Source organism: Anticarsia gemmatalis, chromosome 17, assembly GCF_050436995.1.
Source record: "Anticarsia gemmatalis isolate Benzon Research Colony breed Stoneville strain chromosome 17, ilAntGemm2 primary, whole genome shotgun sequence".
NCBI lineage: Eukaryota > Metazoa > Arthropoda > Insecta > Lepidoptera > Erebidae > Anticarsia > Anticarsia gemmatalis.
This window is the reverse complement of record NC_134761.1, coordinates 860,583-876,464: the sequence shown is the minus strand read 5'-3', so window position 1 is coordinate 876,464 and position 15,882 is coordinate 860,583. Positions and strand designations below refer to the sequence as shown.

Here is a 15,882-nt window from a genome sequence, read left to right as displayed (position 1 = left end):
ACTTTCGAGTTGTAATTTACTCATACAAATGTTTCTTTGATGATATCATGCATTTTGTATCCGGCACTAGTTCCGTTTTGAACTTCAGCGTGCTTATACGAAACAAATTACAGATTAGAATCTTTATCAATAATCGGCATTGGGCTTTCCTAAAACTGCATACCTAACTGATTAGTAGGAAGCCATCTAAATCCAGTGTATTCATATTAATGTCCACATTCTTTCTTAGATACACCCTACTTAAAACAACAGAGACGCTACTAGAGGTTTTTAAATCAGAAAGCGTAGAAATTGTATTAATCAATAGTCTGGCCACCTGAAATCTGTTTACAAAGATTTTTTCCAAACTTTTCACTCTATCTCATAAAAGTTCATAAAACTAATAAGACGACTCAACACAGTAGTCGCAACAAGTATGTCATGTCTCTTTTGACCTACTCTGGTCTATTGAGAGCACAGCAGATATTAAATTTTCAAAGCAAACAACAAAAACCAGCTGTAAACAGTACGTCACATCGAACAATGTCCTAAGTGGTACCAGAAGCAAGTACGAACAAAACTATTCATTTGTGACCGATACCGTTATCAAACAAATAAATGAAAAGTGTCTTTAATCGGCTACGTTTCACTTGACTAGGCTAAATATATTTATCATCGCAGCGCTAATTGTAAACGCATACTTTTTTATCATACCCGTTTCTGTTCTGATAAGATTACAGTGTCATATGGCTCGCAATCTTACAACAGCGCCACCTTCGCCGCAATAAGTGAACGTTCCTTGGATATATCAAACGTTATTGTGATAATGTAAATCACGGTGTAAAATAATAAAGCTAAATGTGATGGTGCAGTGTACAATAATTTTGTTTGTGTGAAATGCTAGATCCTCGTTCTATGTCTACCATGTCTATACCAAACGCGAGGCCCTTGGAATTCAACGGTGGCGGTCAACCTCAAAGGAGCAGATCTTCGTCTTGGTCACTGCGGCGCATGAACAATGGACTAGCAAGACATGAACCGAGATACTCTTTGCAGTATCAGGTAACGTTTACCAAACTTGAAACTTATTAGATCGCTATTGGAATTTAGTTGGAAAAGTACAATCTTTGACATCAGAAGGTTTAGGAGATAAGAAAGATTGTTTTTCACTTTTTATTGAAACAAAATATTAAGTCGTATGTAGGTATCTGTATTCTACATGCACTCATTTGGTATAAAGTATGTGTCTCCAGTACAATTGAAAATACTTTTCATAGAAACACTAGGTCAAATCATGAAATCATAGCTTATTGTTTATCTTAGTTTCTCCTTTTTTTGTTTCACAATAGTTAGGCAACACTTTTTACATTTTAGCTTCAAAGTGAAATGGCATAAACATACGATTTCTGCATATAACGAAGCGTAATGCGCAAATGAATCACTTGGAAACGAGTCGCGTTTCCGTATTTCATATTGTAGTTGCTCACATGAATGCTAATGACCTTACCCACAATTCACTATGTGCGAAAAGGATAACAAACAACAGATGTTAAAAAATATGCGGTGAACTGGAATGTGCGACTAACTGTCATTCACAGCCTGTCACAGAAATAATTATTCCCCGTGATATTTTATTAGTTTTTTTATTTGTGTATCACGTATTTCTAGACAATTGTTGCAGTTTTGGTGTTTAGATTTTTATATAGTTGTCGTAACAAGTGCTACTGATGTTGATAAACTGTAGAACTGTGTGTGATATATTGAGGAACAACAATTAGCAGAACGTGTCACTATTATTTTACAAACAGTTGTTTTCAACAGATACGTCGCTGTAGGAATGTGAATCGTGTCTAATTTTATTTAATTATTAGTATATTTTCACATGGGTGATGGCTTGGCAGTCGGACACTCGTGTAAGTTGTGCAAAACGTTATTTCTTTATTAGTGTTAAGTTGTATAAGTTGTGGGCTAAAGTTATTATTTTACCGATATTATATAGACGTCCTTGTGAACGATTAACATTTTAATGCGTTTTATTTTGCGGAACGAGGTGATTTAATTTATTCATTTGCGTTTTTGTACGACAATGTGTTATAAAGTAAGATGTTAGAATGTCTAGCTGTGGTGGTGTGACTGTTGGCTGAAACATAATGAGATTTGCCCTTCAACTTCACAGCTTGATGTTACGTACAGCCTGCGGCTAATTTTAGTTCTATTCATACTTGTTTCTGTAGAATAACAATGTTTTATGCTTGTCTAAAGTTGTTATTTGTTTAGTAAATAATTGTGTAACAGTAGTCAAGTCATTGTCATTTTATTTCTCAGAATATTGTTACAAAAGTTTGTGCAGGCTTCTAGTTAAATCCAATATAAATATCCAATACTTAACAGTATGCAGAAGTCATAAAACTTGTTTAAACTGATAGTGAATTGAAGAGAAAATAAAATTTGTAACATTCCTTTCTCACCAAGTTAAAAACGTCATTAATTATCCTATTTATGCTTTTTTATCAGACTTTTCCTCTTGACAATCCATAGACAATGAATATGTAATAAGTATTATAAAGATAGCCCTGAAATATGTATGTCTTCTGTCAGTGTGGGTGGCAATAATACCAATAATCTCATAGTCACTTTGTTATTTTTGTTTGTCAACTCAATTTATTCACTATGGCAACCCAATAAGTCTCTCCTTAGAGTGAATAACAAAAAATATATTTGTTTTCTTGAACTTTGTCCACTTTACTTGTATAATATATAGCCTTAAGATGTCCCACTGCTGGGCAAAGGCCTGCCCTCTTTCTTAGTCCAGTAGTATATTACACACATACATACACAAACTCACCCTATGGACATCATAGGGGTAGACAGATACCACAGACAATTTTTTATTGTAGTCAGTCCCTGATGAAGTACTAGATTAGTAATGCAATAGGTATTTTCTCTTCATAATGTCCAGTTAAAAAAATCAGAAAATTTTATATTCAATAAATATTGCATCAATGTTTTCTGCAATTAAGAGGAAAATTTAACATACAATTTACTTTAATTCCCTTATTAATTGGTTTATTTGTTTATTTACATATTACTAGCTTTGTTCTGTGGTTGTGCTTGCATTTTTAGAGATTACAATGCTTGTGTACATTGTGTTGTTAGAGTATATTAGTCTTCATGTATATGGCTAATGGCTATCATTCTACATAAACAGCCTAAGCAGATAGGTGGTTATCCAACATTATTGTTTGTTTTTAACCCCTCCCTCCTTCCACGGGGAGACCCTTACCCAGCAGTGGGACATTCATGGGTTAAATTTGTATTTTTTTGTGAACCCATATTGTCCCATTGCTGGGCAAAGGACTTTCCTAAGTAACACTATTGTCTGCTCTGTACTTTAATTATTGAATTTAGTTTTGTCCTTCACCCTTTATAGCTAAGTCCAAAGTCATGGTCATCTATTTTCTTTATAAAATATTCAAGTGACCTCCAATACTTTGGTTGCCTTAAAATTTTGAATATAAGGTAGTCTATGATACTTACATATAATGTAGCCTTCTATGTTGAAGGGTTTGTTAAAAATGGATTCAGTTGTATTCAAGATTAGCCCAACCAAACAAAGAAAAAAATTTTTTGGCTTAATAATATTAAGGATTAAGTTCCTCTGTGTCTGTCATTTTCAAAAATCTTTGACTGTAGTTAACAGTAGTCAGAAGCTTAAAAGTTTGACAACAATTCGTAACAAAGGGTATCCTGCTATAACCCAGGTACCTGATTTGTGGAGGTCCAATAGGCAGTCACTCCATGTAAAATACTGGTGTTCAGATGCATCCAGTAAGCCTGCAATCCACCTCCAATATTGTTGTTGGAATAGACTGATTGGATATTAGTGCAGACCTGTAGTATGTTGTTTCTATTTGTTTTCAGACACAATTGTTTACTTGTCTATCATCATTGGTCATAAGATTTATACAAAAATGTAAAAACAATCAAACAAGATAGTAGAAATTTACATAGAGGTCAATGTCCTTATCTTGATTAGACTTGTACTTAAAGTACTGATAAATATGTTCTTTGAAGCTATTCCATTTGTATTATAGATATTGTTAACCTTGCTATATCCTCCATTTGTAAGAATGGGAGAATATTTCTTGATTTTTGCCATAGCTGCTATACAGATTTTAATAAAATTGTACAGTAAAAAAATCACAACAATAACGATAGGCTATTTTTGTACAGAATAAATTAAGTCTATAATTTTCTTCTTAAGTCTAAAACTTAGATTACATTTGGCTTTGAGTCTTCACCTATCTCCAGGCTAAAATTCTTTTTGAATCAGACCACCAACTTTTCCTTAAAAGTATGACAGACAGCCATACTTTCGCATTTATCACTATTCATACTAGGTACTATCACTAATATTCTATACATATTACTTCAGTACATAATACAAAGTGAAGGTGTGTGTACATTTAATTAAACATATTAGTACCAACTAATTGTCTGTACAGTAGTCTCATGGGAAGTCTAGCTAGGACTATGGCCTTGTCTTTGATCTATTCACACGTCTAATGCCTTAGGGGATAGTTAAGTGTGGTAGTAATGGTATTAGTGATGCAATATTGCATACTGGTTTTTTGTCTAAACTGTTTTTGATGTAATAGGAGTCATGTTGGTTTTAATAGTGTCTAATTGTTTTGAAACAGATTTTTTTTGTGTTTCTTAAATTATGTTTTTTTGGGTTTTCTGCTCTTGAAGTATTGCTTTCTCTGGGATAAATAGTGACTTGTCCATCTATGAACTTATTTGTAAATTAATTAATATATTTTGCAATAAAGCAGCTGTTAAATTTACAATACTATATTATTAAAAATAACAATTACTAAAGAAAAACATTTATAAACAAAACGACTGGGCGTCATACAATTCATCCAAAATGCTGTCAATCGGAAATATGCCCATTTTTTATTTATTTATCTAATTATAGCATGTAGGTAGTATTCATCCAAACATTCTACCTATTATTATAATATTTATTTTAGAAGGAAGTGTCAGGGTCTATACTAAAAAAAAAACAAAAAGATATTGCCAAGGATTTATTGTAATATTTAAACAAAGAGTGCAATAGACAAAAAATGTATTACATAAACTAATCTAAAACTCTAGAACATTTTTTTTATTTGGAAATGATTCATTAATTAAACAGCCTGATTCTATACACATAGTCTTACATTCCCTGTTATGGGATAAGTCATTTATGTGTATAGTACTACAGTGGGATTTCCAAAGGGAAACCCTGAATGATTAAGCTCTTAAGCTCCGTACTCACACAGAGTTTTACTCGATCGAGCTAAACTGTCGAGTAAAACCCATGGCATGGGCTTTCGTCCACACATTCAGCATTTATCTATCGAGTGAGGCGCACCGTTCAGTATTCACCGGTCCGTTCGAGCCAAAGGATGTCTGTGCTACAAAGGAAACGGTGGCTGTATTTAGCAAGTCTCGCAGTTCTTAATTATAAAAGAATTAAAGAAAATGAAAGGAAGAAGAAAAAACACATAAGGAGGTACTGGGTTAAGGATTGGTTAGATCGCCGCTCTGATTACAGCCACGTGAACATGCTAAAAGAGCTGTGTCCCGAAGATTATAACAATTATTTAAGGATGCCCGAGGTGCTATATGAAGAATTACTTTCTATGATTACTATTTTCTATGATTACTGACGCTCGAATCGCGCCACTCGCGGTTACGTACACACGCTTGAGTCAAGCTCGACGGCTCGCTTCGAGTAAGTGCGAAGGAAATTAGTTTTATTTAATTCCATCGAGCCGGCTCGATGCGAGCCTTCGAGCTGTGAGTTTTGCGGTCCACACATTGATTTTTACTTGAATTCGAGTAATACTATCGAGTAATACCGTGTGTGAGTACCCAGCTTTAGTCATTAAGCAACCGGGATTTGATCCAAAGATAAGAGATGACATTTGAACTCTTTTTATTTGTTACTCTATGTTTTCATGAGCTGATCTTAAAGTAGTAGTACTACAGTCTACATAACTGCACTACAGTCATAGTTACTAGATAGAGTATTGAGTTCTTTTTGTCAAATCGTAGATAGTGTTCCAAGTAGACGCTACATTACTTTTTACTAGTCGTACTAGAACGTATTATGTATTATAACACCTGTACCTATACTCAGTCAATACAATAAAGATTTTCTTTACTTTACTTTACTTTACTTTTACTTGGTTAGAAATTGCTTGAAGTAAAAGCATTTGGACCAAATTCCATGAAAATAAATAACTTGATAACATGATGTTGTAATTAATTTTGTCGATTAGCCTGTCTAATCCATGGATAGGCAAAAGCTCTATCATCCATATTTATCGCGATCTTTTTCTACTGTGGTCTTATCTGTTCTGGCAATGGCCAACTCATCCCACAATCACGTATCTGGCTGTTCCAACTGGTTTCGAGTTGCATAGTAAAATTGATATTATAAGTAGCAGTTCCTGGTAAACCCGATTTAGTCGAAGTACTTCCTTCAGGAAAACATGTTTTTGTAAAATGTCATTGAACTTCAATAACTCTTGTTTTTCGTGAGATGACACGGAAAATCATTAGTCACGATACTGTCACTAAGAAAATATGCCATGACTTTAATTTGAGGAATTTTATTAAAATACCAGTTACAGTCAGTGTGTTTTAATTTTTTTTTAACCCGTTATTGTCCCACTGCTTGGAAAGGATCTTCTCCCGGAAGAGTGAGGGGTTAGGCCATGGGTCCGCCACGCTGGCCGTGTGGAGGTTTCATTCTTGACCTCTAAAAATAACTCGAACTTTTCCATTTTCGCGTGTTTAATTGATGATTAAGCTTAAGATGAGTGTCCAAGATATTTGAGTCACCAGTCACAGCACTTTAGCCGTAAAGACGTGACAGATAGACAAACAGAGTTTAGTACGCATTTATACCACTATTACAGACAAAAGCACTTTTTAGTGTTTGAGGAAGACAATGCAGGATAAATAGTTTGTGTTGTATTTTTTCCAGCATAAATTATTTGTATAATTATCAATTTCCTTGAAATAATTTTAAAATCTAAAGGAAAAATATGCAATTAACTATGTACCTAGCTCTGCTGCCAACCTTAAGTCAAGTTTCTATTAAAGGCTTTCGAGATTTGACACTATGTATCGTAAAACTTTGGGCCCACAAATGTGAGCAACTTTCACAATTAGGTAAAAAAAAAATAACTCGTAATTAGTATGACGTAATTGATGGATGTCCCGTCACATATAGACGTAAGAGTGAGTAGATTTGATGTTGATATGATTGTTTGTTTTATTTCAGACTGATGAGAACAGCTTCCTACTTCGTTTGCGGATCGTAGGAGCTTTCTCTTTGGCTAAGAAGGACATATTTGGTGCTAGGTAAGTTCACACTATGTATTTACTATTCCATTATCCATAGCTACATCTCCTCTATATCTATCCCACTTTTTGTCTAAGAGTCATAATAATAATCATTTGGCTTCCCGACTCCCGACTCCCCCAAAGGTTCAGGTCTAACCCCAAGATATAGAAGGAAGGTTTTTAATCAGTTTCCGGTATAGGTTAAGTTTGCTATCTCGTAAAAATAATGGCGAAACAACACCTTAAGCTGTAACCAACTCACGTTCACCACCAATAGACAGCATTTTTCAACCAATGCAGAAACCCCAGTACCGATATAAATGAAGCTTTAAACAGTTAAGTAGATATTTAGATAAGTGACATCAGAGCTCCAGATCGCGGCAGATTGTGTCGGCACGTCGCCACGCCGACTATCAAATGATTTAACACTATTATCACCACGGGCATCAGCACCCATTCATTATCACTATTCTTTATTGGCCATTTTGTAAAATGCTAATTTTGATAGTGAACGATATGTTTATAATACACCTGGATCTTTGAATGTAAAGCCCTTTGAAAGATGACAGCATACCTCTTGCAAAATGTGTAAAATAGATCGTTTTTGCGTAAGGCCAAACCAGACTGAATAGTTTTAGGTACTAAATAATATCTCGCATTTTGACATAAAACAGCTGATCGGGATCATAAAGAAATCTGGTGCAGTGTCATTTTGCATACCTTGGTGTGACCATATCTTGGTGTGACCAATCTTAATACATAAATACGTTGCTCGTTGTCAATGTAATTTCTGATACTTCTTATATGCATTTTGAAGGAATATGATCAGGGTTTTTAAAAATGTAAAAGAAGATCCTTTTCTTCATGAAAATGTGAGAGGAAAGCCAGGATTTTCATTTAGCTCTGATTGTTCAAAAGATAGTAGTTATTCTATTGATGGAAGTAGAAATACAGGAAAAAATATCACTTAATATTCGCCAGTGTCCTGACACAGCGATACGATAAACTTCTCCCAAATAACAAGTATGAAATGATTAAAGCGATGAGTCACGCTGTTGCCGGCTGCCGTGGAGGAGCATCCATCAATTTGGACGCAATTGACAAGGCTTGCATCACGGCCAATCACGGGCAGATTCATTCACTTGATATTAACACACGCTACTTGCGATTATTGTCGTGAAAGGCCATGATTATTCGTAAGCGCTGTATATTTATGTATGTATAATAAGTAAATAAATATTTTGGGACAATTTACACACGATCATCTATTTCCAAACCAAGCAGAGCTTGCGTTATGGTAACCACTACCCAGATAACTGATACTATTTATATTGTACTTATAAATTTATTCTTATATAGATAAATTATTTATCAACCAGGCTCAGAACGAATACTCGTTCCGAACACACAAATTTTTGTCCCGGGTGGGATTCGAACACGCCACACACCGCACTACGGTTATTGCGGCGAGATGACCACGTTAACCACTGCGCCAAACGTGCAGTTCAAGTTAAAATATTTGTTGTAGCTTGCTAATGATGACAAAAGGGCCCCAATTTTTACGTGATCTATTGGATTTATGTTAAAAACTGCTGGTACAGTAGAACAAAAATACTAAACAAACAAAATGCTACAGTATTTTGGCATGGGCAAGTAAAATTCCGGTTTTTGACACGAGTAAGCGCTGGTTGGTTACGTAAAGCTTAAAGCTGCATCCGCTAGCTTTTACCCTTACCTTGATCACATTTCGAAGAACCATAAATTGGCAGATGATATGAAAGTAACAATGATGATTGACAAACCTAGATTTACTATACAATATCGTCCGCTATTAGTTAGTTTAGTTTATTTATTTACTAGAGGCCGCCTAGCTAGCCTATGTGTTATGTTATTCTAGATCTTCAACTACCTACATACCAAATTTCATCGTAATCGATTCAGTAGTATTTGCGTTAAGGAGTAATAAACATCCAGACATACATACTCACAAACTTTCGCATTTATAATATTAGTAGGATAGTAGGATTCATAACAATTTTCACATTGTGTTGAATATTATGTACAATTACGTGATCAAGATATAGACAACTAGCTGACCCGCGCAACTTCGCTTGCGTCCAATAAGAGAGAATGGGTAAATTTTTTCCCCGTTTTTGTAATATTAATTACTGATACTCTGCTCCTTTTGGTCGTAGCGTGATGATATATAGCCTATGTCCTTTCTCGGGTATCAAAATATCTCCATACCGCCGAATTTCATGCAAAATGGTTCAGTAGTTTAGGCGTGATTGAGTAGCAGACAGACAGACAGACAGAGTTACTTTCGCATTTATAATATTAGTATGGATTATTATGACACTGAATTAACAAAATTCCGTTGTCATGGCAACTGTTTTAATGGCGGATATGCCTTAGCGCGATTTCGTTACATTAAAAAGCATATTTAATATCATCACGCTACGACCAATAGGGGCAGAGTAACAGTAAAAAGTGTTATAAATACGTGGAAAATTCTGACCCATTCACTCTTTTGTGATGCAAGCGAAGTTGCGCGGGTCAGCTAGTCTCCTAATATAACGAAGTCGCGCTAAGGCATATCCGCCATTAAAACAGTTGCCATGACAACGGAATTTGTTAATATAATGTCATTAAACTATTGATTATTCGCGACTTCGTTCGCCACCTGAATTTTCCCGGGAAATGCGTCATTTTCCCGGGGTAAAAAGTAGCCTATGTCCTTTCTCGGGTATCAAAATATCTCCATACCAAATTTCATGCAAATTGGTTCAGTAGTTTAGGCGTGATTGAGTAGCAGACAGACAGACAGACAGACAGACAGACAGACAGACAGACAGACAGACAGACAGACAGACAGACAGACAGACAGACAGACAGACAGACAGACAGAGTTACTTTCGAATTTATAATATTAGTATGGATAGTTACAATAAATTAATTAAAATCATAGATGCTTTCGATACCAGGATTTTTATGTTCGATGTTCGATCAAATAATATGGACCGCCTTACCCACGTCTAGCCGGTCATTTATGGTCAACGTTGTGTTATGTATAATGTACTAGCTGACCCGCGCAACTTCGCTTGCGTCACATAAGAGAGAATGGTACAGAATTTTCCACGTTATTGTAACACTTTTTTACTGTTACTCTGCTCCTATTGGTCGTAGCGTGATGATATAAAATATGCTTTTTTTCACGAAAAATATTCTTAAAATTATTTATATCTCTTAATATAACGAAGTCACGCTAAGGCATATCCGCCATTAAAACAGTTGCCATGACAACGGAATTTTGTTAATTTAATGTCATTATAATATTGATTATTCGCGACTTCGATCGCCACCTGAATTTTCCCGGGAAATTCTTCAATTTCCCGGAGTAAAAAGTAGCCTATGTCCTTTCTCGGGTATCAAACTATCTCCATACCAAATTTCATGCAAATTGGTTCAGTAGTTTAGGCGTGATGGAGTAGCAGACAGACAGACAGACAGACAGACAGACAGACAGACAGAGTTACTTTCGCATTTATAATATTAGTATGGATATTGATTTGATTTATAGCACACAAACTCGGAACCGGAACTGTACTAACAAATTTGTAGGCCATCTCATGGACGCAAACACCCAATCTATAGGTCATACTAATATTTGTTCCGCAAGCTACTGAATAAAATACTGCTGTGTCGTGTTTTGAACGGTACATAAACTTTACTAAAGTATTGCTTTAAGGCTTCTAGTATTTACCCGCGACTTCTCATCCATCTTCTATAAAAAAACTTATTCAGACTTTTCTTAAATTTAACACCGTCCCACTGCTGAGCAAGGGTCTTCTCCCAAATTTCAGGGGGAGACTTAGGCCTTCTGTTTCCCAAGCTGGCCAAGGTCGGATTTCTGTATTAGTCCAGTATAAAATACAGGCTTTAAATCCGAGTCAAACCTTAGTTTTTTTGGTAATCCAGGCTGTAAACTACTTACGTGCCAAATTTCGAGGAAATTTATTCAGTAGTTTTTGTGTGAAAAACTAAAATATTATTTTTTTATTTTTTTTTATTTGGGTAAACAAACAGTGACAGCAATACATGTTATAGACAAGGAATAATGTTTATAGGGTGCTGACAATTGTGTCACCACCCTATAAACATTATAAAATACCATTACAATACCTAGTACAAACATGTAGCTCTTGTCTAAAAAATCTTGTTTCAATATCAAAATAACTTCTTCATGACGCACAGCGCTAATTTCCTTTTCATTTGCGTAGGTCAGTGTTGTATTGACAATAGTTTTTATTTTCCTGTTGCCGGAATTCGTGCAGTGTATCTTCGCATTTGCCATTGCCATGCCATTTATCATACTAATACGATGGAAGTATTGTAAGGATGTATTTTTGATAGCCTCTTACCTGAATACGACTGAGTGGATTTAGTTGGAATTTAGAATCATTTTAGCCCGGAAAATCGTTTCACGTGGGTGAAGTCGCGAGTAGAAGCTAGTCTTACTAAAATTATAAATGCGAAAGAATGTGAGGATGCATGTATGTACGTTTGTTACTATTTCACGAAAGAACTACTGAACGAATTTTAATGAAATTTGATACACAGATAGTTTAAAACCTAGATTAACACAGGATACTTTTTACTACCGGAAAATCTCTTCACGAACGAAATCGCTGGTAGGAGCAACTTTCAATAAAGGCACGCGAATAACGTCGCAAGCGTCAAGTTAATTACAAATACATAATTAAAGTGTTAATAAAAACAAGTATTAAGCATTGTTATGGGTTCAGCGAGGGTGGGGTGGGTATTACATAATATTCGCATTACATAAGCTTGCTTCACAGCTCGCGTGGAAGGCCAGACGTTATTAATATATACTCATAACCTTTTAGCTGCGAACTGAAATTAATTTCATGAAGAATAGTGTTAAGTTCAAGGTATTAAGGTTTAAAGAGGTAGTGAAATTGGCGCTGAAGCCAAATTATTAAAGTCCTATCTACAAGATAGTTTCTTAGTTAAAATTCTCTCTTTACTTCAATACCAATGTACAATTAGCTTATATCTACTAGCATTTCTTAACATTTCGCCAAGCCTTTTACCTCTCTTCTCTAGGGGTTCTCGGACCCCTTGAAAATTAAGCACAATTTTAGATACCTCTTCAGTGATTTGAATGAATAACCGAAAGATAATGGTATTTATTTTTAGGCTAACTATAAAAACGTCTTTATCAATGTTCGAGAAAAGACCGCGGATCCTCACACGCTAGTTTGACTCCAGGAATCAGGACCACAGACTGAAGAACACTGGCTAATACGAAACTCTAACCCTCTTATTCATAAAAATATATGAAGTTATGAAACGCTTATAAAGTGTTATGTTTCTTTCACTCCTTAGCGAAATGAGAAAGAGAAAACATATCATAGTAGCCCTTTAACTAAAATAGGTTTATAGTGTGTTTATGAATAAGAGAGTAAACGTATTAGCCGCAATATTACGTCTTTTCAAATACTCAGTAGACGCGCTAAACGTAGATATTTGTCTTTCTTTTCCTTAATCAAATTCCTTCTATTGTCTGAAATACGTCATAGCTTCAGCCACAAGAATTTATTTCCTGTCCTTAAACCCTGATTCTATTAAACATAAAACAATTTGTTCCTATATCAGAGCAAATCCTGAAAACACAAATAGAGCTCGTATTGTCAGAGTAAAGCGTCCCAAATTCTGTTGAGAGAAAGAGATAGAGTTATACAGATCCATTAAAATTGTCTCTTTCTCACGGTAGTACTTTGATCGCTCTAGCATATTAGAGTATGTCCCCTGAAAAGTCATTACAATCTTAATTATGTAGTATCTAAAATTAATACAAATAGTTTCAAATTAAAATTAGTTGAGCAGTTAATTAAGGCATTCTCTTAATCGCCTTCCGTGTAAGGGATAAGTTTGTCTATAATACTGTTTTAGTTAGTTCTAATGATCTCATCAAGGAAGGCTTTAGTATAGTAGAGAGAATGGGAGCCTTAATGTCTTATGGGTCTATTTTAACGTGTGCAATCATAAGTTTAAAATTGTTGCCTTTTGCTTTTTATGCCATTTTTATTAGAATTCTGGATACGGGTTTCGACTCTCTGAACATGAGAAGTTCTGAGTATTTTACTCAATGCGGGTTTGGGGTTTTTAATAGCTTGCTAAGACCGAATTGGCCAATTTACATACAAGAGCTGTTTATATTCCAGTGTTTTTCTTAACTGCAAGTGATAGTGTGTTCGTATTTTCGACAGTCCTAGGAGTAGGCCTGGGATTTGAGACCTCAACCAACATAAACATAAGAGGCGACTTATGTAGGTACTAGTTCATGGAACTTGTAAATGTTACTAAAGTCTTGAAGGTTTTTCGTAAGTTCAAGAGCAGCAACCTTAGCAAGACAGGGTTGGTTTATAGCATACCATGCTAGTTAACTACGGGTTGACTGAGTTCACACACTTTCAAGGACAAAAATATCGATTATTATAATTTGCATAAAGCTCTTTTTACTTTCGTGGTAATGTTTAATACAACCACACCTTGGCCTTATTGAGTCTATGTACAAGTCAAGTCGCTGACCCTCCAACACTAGAAGACGACTTGCTGTTGGCGACTTTGTTTCAAAGTGACTACAAGTCGTTGGCATAGGTCTTCCTCTTCTTCTTATTGTATGGTTAGTGGTCAACCTAGTGTCGAAGCCTTTGACTCGGCTTTTAGCAAGAAAGGACTTCCAGGACAATCAATGGATAAATAAACCTTTAACCGGGTATCATACCATATGAATACCAATCACACACGAAAGAAAGTAATAAATCTAATACTACGTTTTAGTACGTCTTTTTATCCGCCAAAATATCTTTGACTTACAAAAACAACTGCTGAAAGACAGCACCAAAATGCTAACAAACATATTCATTGATTAATTAATATTGAACTTAGTATTTATTGAAATATGGTTCATAATACCTTGTGAGGTAATTCCTCTGTCACCGTGACAGGTGATATTTTGCAAGCTAATTTGAATTTAATTGAAGTAGTCATTGAGTGTCTTATCAACTGATCAATGAAAACAACTAGACGGATCACTGCTGCTTGGTGTACAATAACTAGCCAGTTTAAGAAAGTGTCAGATAACCTATCTGCTGGATAAAGGGGCAGTGAATGTATGAAAACCACTTTCAAAATTCCACAAAATAAGCTATGAGATGCTAATTCAGAAAGGGTGGCATCAGAGCTAATTATAATTAGGTATTTGTCCGAGTAGAAAGTAGTTTACACATGTCACTTTATTTATCGGGTAGAGTAACCGACTCTTATCCATAAGCCGCGAAACTGGCTTTCATTCGACTGGATAAACAAAATATAATGTTTTGGTAGATAAGCAAAACTCTTTGTCCGTGGTACACAGCAAGCGTTACGTATTTGTAAAAAATATTACTTCAACAGTTAGTTTAAACGAAATAATATAACAGACAGACGGAATAACTTTCGCTTTTATACTATTGGTATTTATTCTTAAAAATACATAAATACTAGTGGACCCGACAGACGTTGTCCTGTCTACACGTTACTAATAAATTAAAAATGAATTTAAAAAACATTGTCCAGCGGACAAAATTGTGAATCTAAACCATTCTCAGATCCCCTTGAACACACACAAAAAATTTCATCAAAATCGGTCCAGTCGTTTAAGATAAGTTCAGTGACATACATACTTACAGAAGAATTATATATAAAAAGATTCAATGTAAAGTATAACAGAAGCGTCAGTTATGTGGTAACGACACTCAGTAGCAGATAATAGCACTTGTACATAATGTTTACGTTAATACTTGGTGTTTATCTGCACTTTTGTAAGGGGATGTCCTAGTTTAAAGAGTGAGCACATGTCTTTATTGATATTAGTACTATGTATTCTTACTTTGAAAGAAATATAATGCTGAACTGTTTAGTTTTCTGGCAATGTGAACTTGGCCAGTTTGAACTTTTAAAGTCTCGCGTTGCATGTTTAATGTGTAATAGAATACGGGAATTAACGCGAACACGCATTTTACCTTAAAATGCGCGTCTTCGCGTTTATTCTCGTATTCTATTGTACATTGGCCAGTCTGTTCAAAAATCAAATCATTTATTAATTTAGGTCACATATTGACACTTATGATAGTCGTTACAATTACTGAATCTACCACTAGCTTGGAAAGGGGGTAGCCTTATGAGAAACTGTTGGAATACTAACTCTTCTCTCATACCGGGATTAACCTCTTGCCCAATATTGGAACAGTAATGGATTAAATCTATTTCTTTTTTTAAACCATGTTGGTCTAAATCCTGCTTGTAGAGTGTAAAGGTTCATGCAATCTGCATTTGGTTTTCCCACGGTTAATAATTTTGGTTAAGATTGCTGTTCAAAATGTACCCCATATACAATGGGATGAAACATTCTTGTAGAAATGTAAACATACA

At 35.1% G+C, this 15,882-nt stretch overlaps 1 protein-coding gene across 4 annotated transcripts in view; it reads left to right on the top strand.

Moving 5' to 3' along the window:
- Nucleotides 1-750: 750 nt before the first annotated feature.
- Nucleotides 751-15,882, top strand: part of Nedd4 (E3 ubiquitin-protein ligase Nedd4) — a 36,579-nt gene continuing 21,447 nt past the window's right edge. For 3 of the 4 annotated variants that reach the window (XM_076125690.1, XM_076125692.1, XM_076125689.1), the window contains exons 1-2: nucleotides 751-1,041; nucleotides 7,322-7,401. In XM_076125690.1, coding sequence (XP_075981805.1) covers nucleotides 877-1,041; nucleotides 7,322-7,401 — 245 coding nt within the window. In that variant the 5' untranslated portion in view covers nucleotides 751-876. Of the gene's footprint in view, nucleotides 1,042-1,557; nucleotides 1,893-7,321; nucleotides 7,402-15,882 lie in introns of those variants that run through there. The other variant, XM_076125691.1, reaches the window with a different exon arrangement.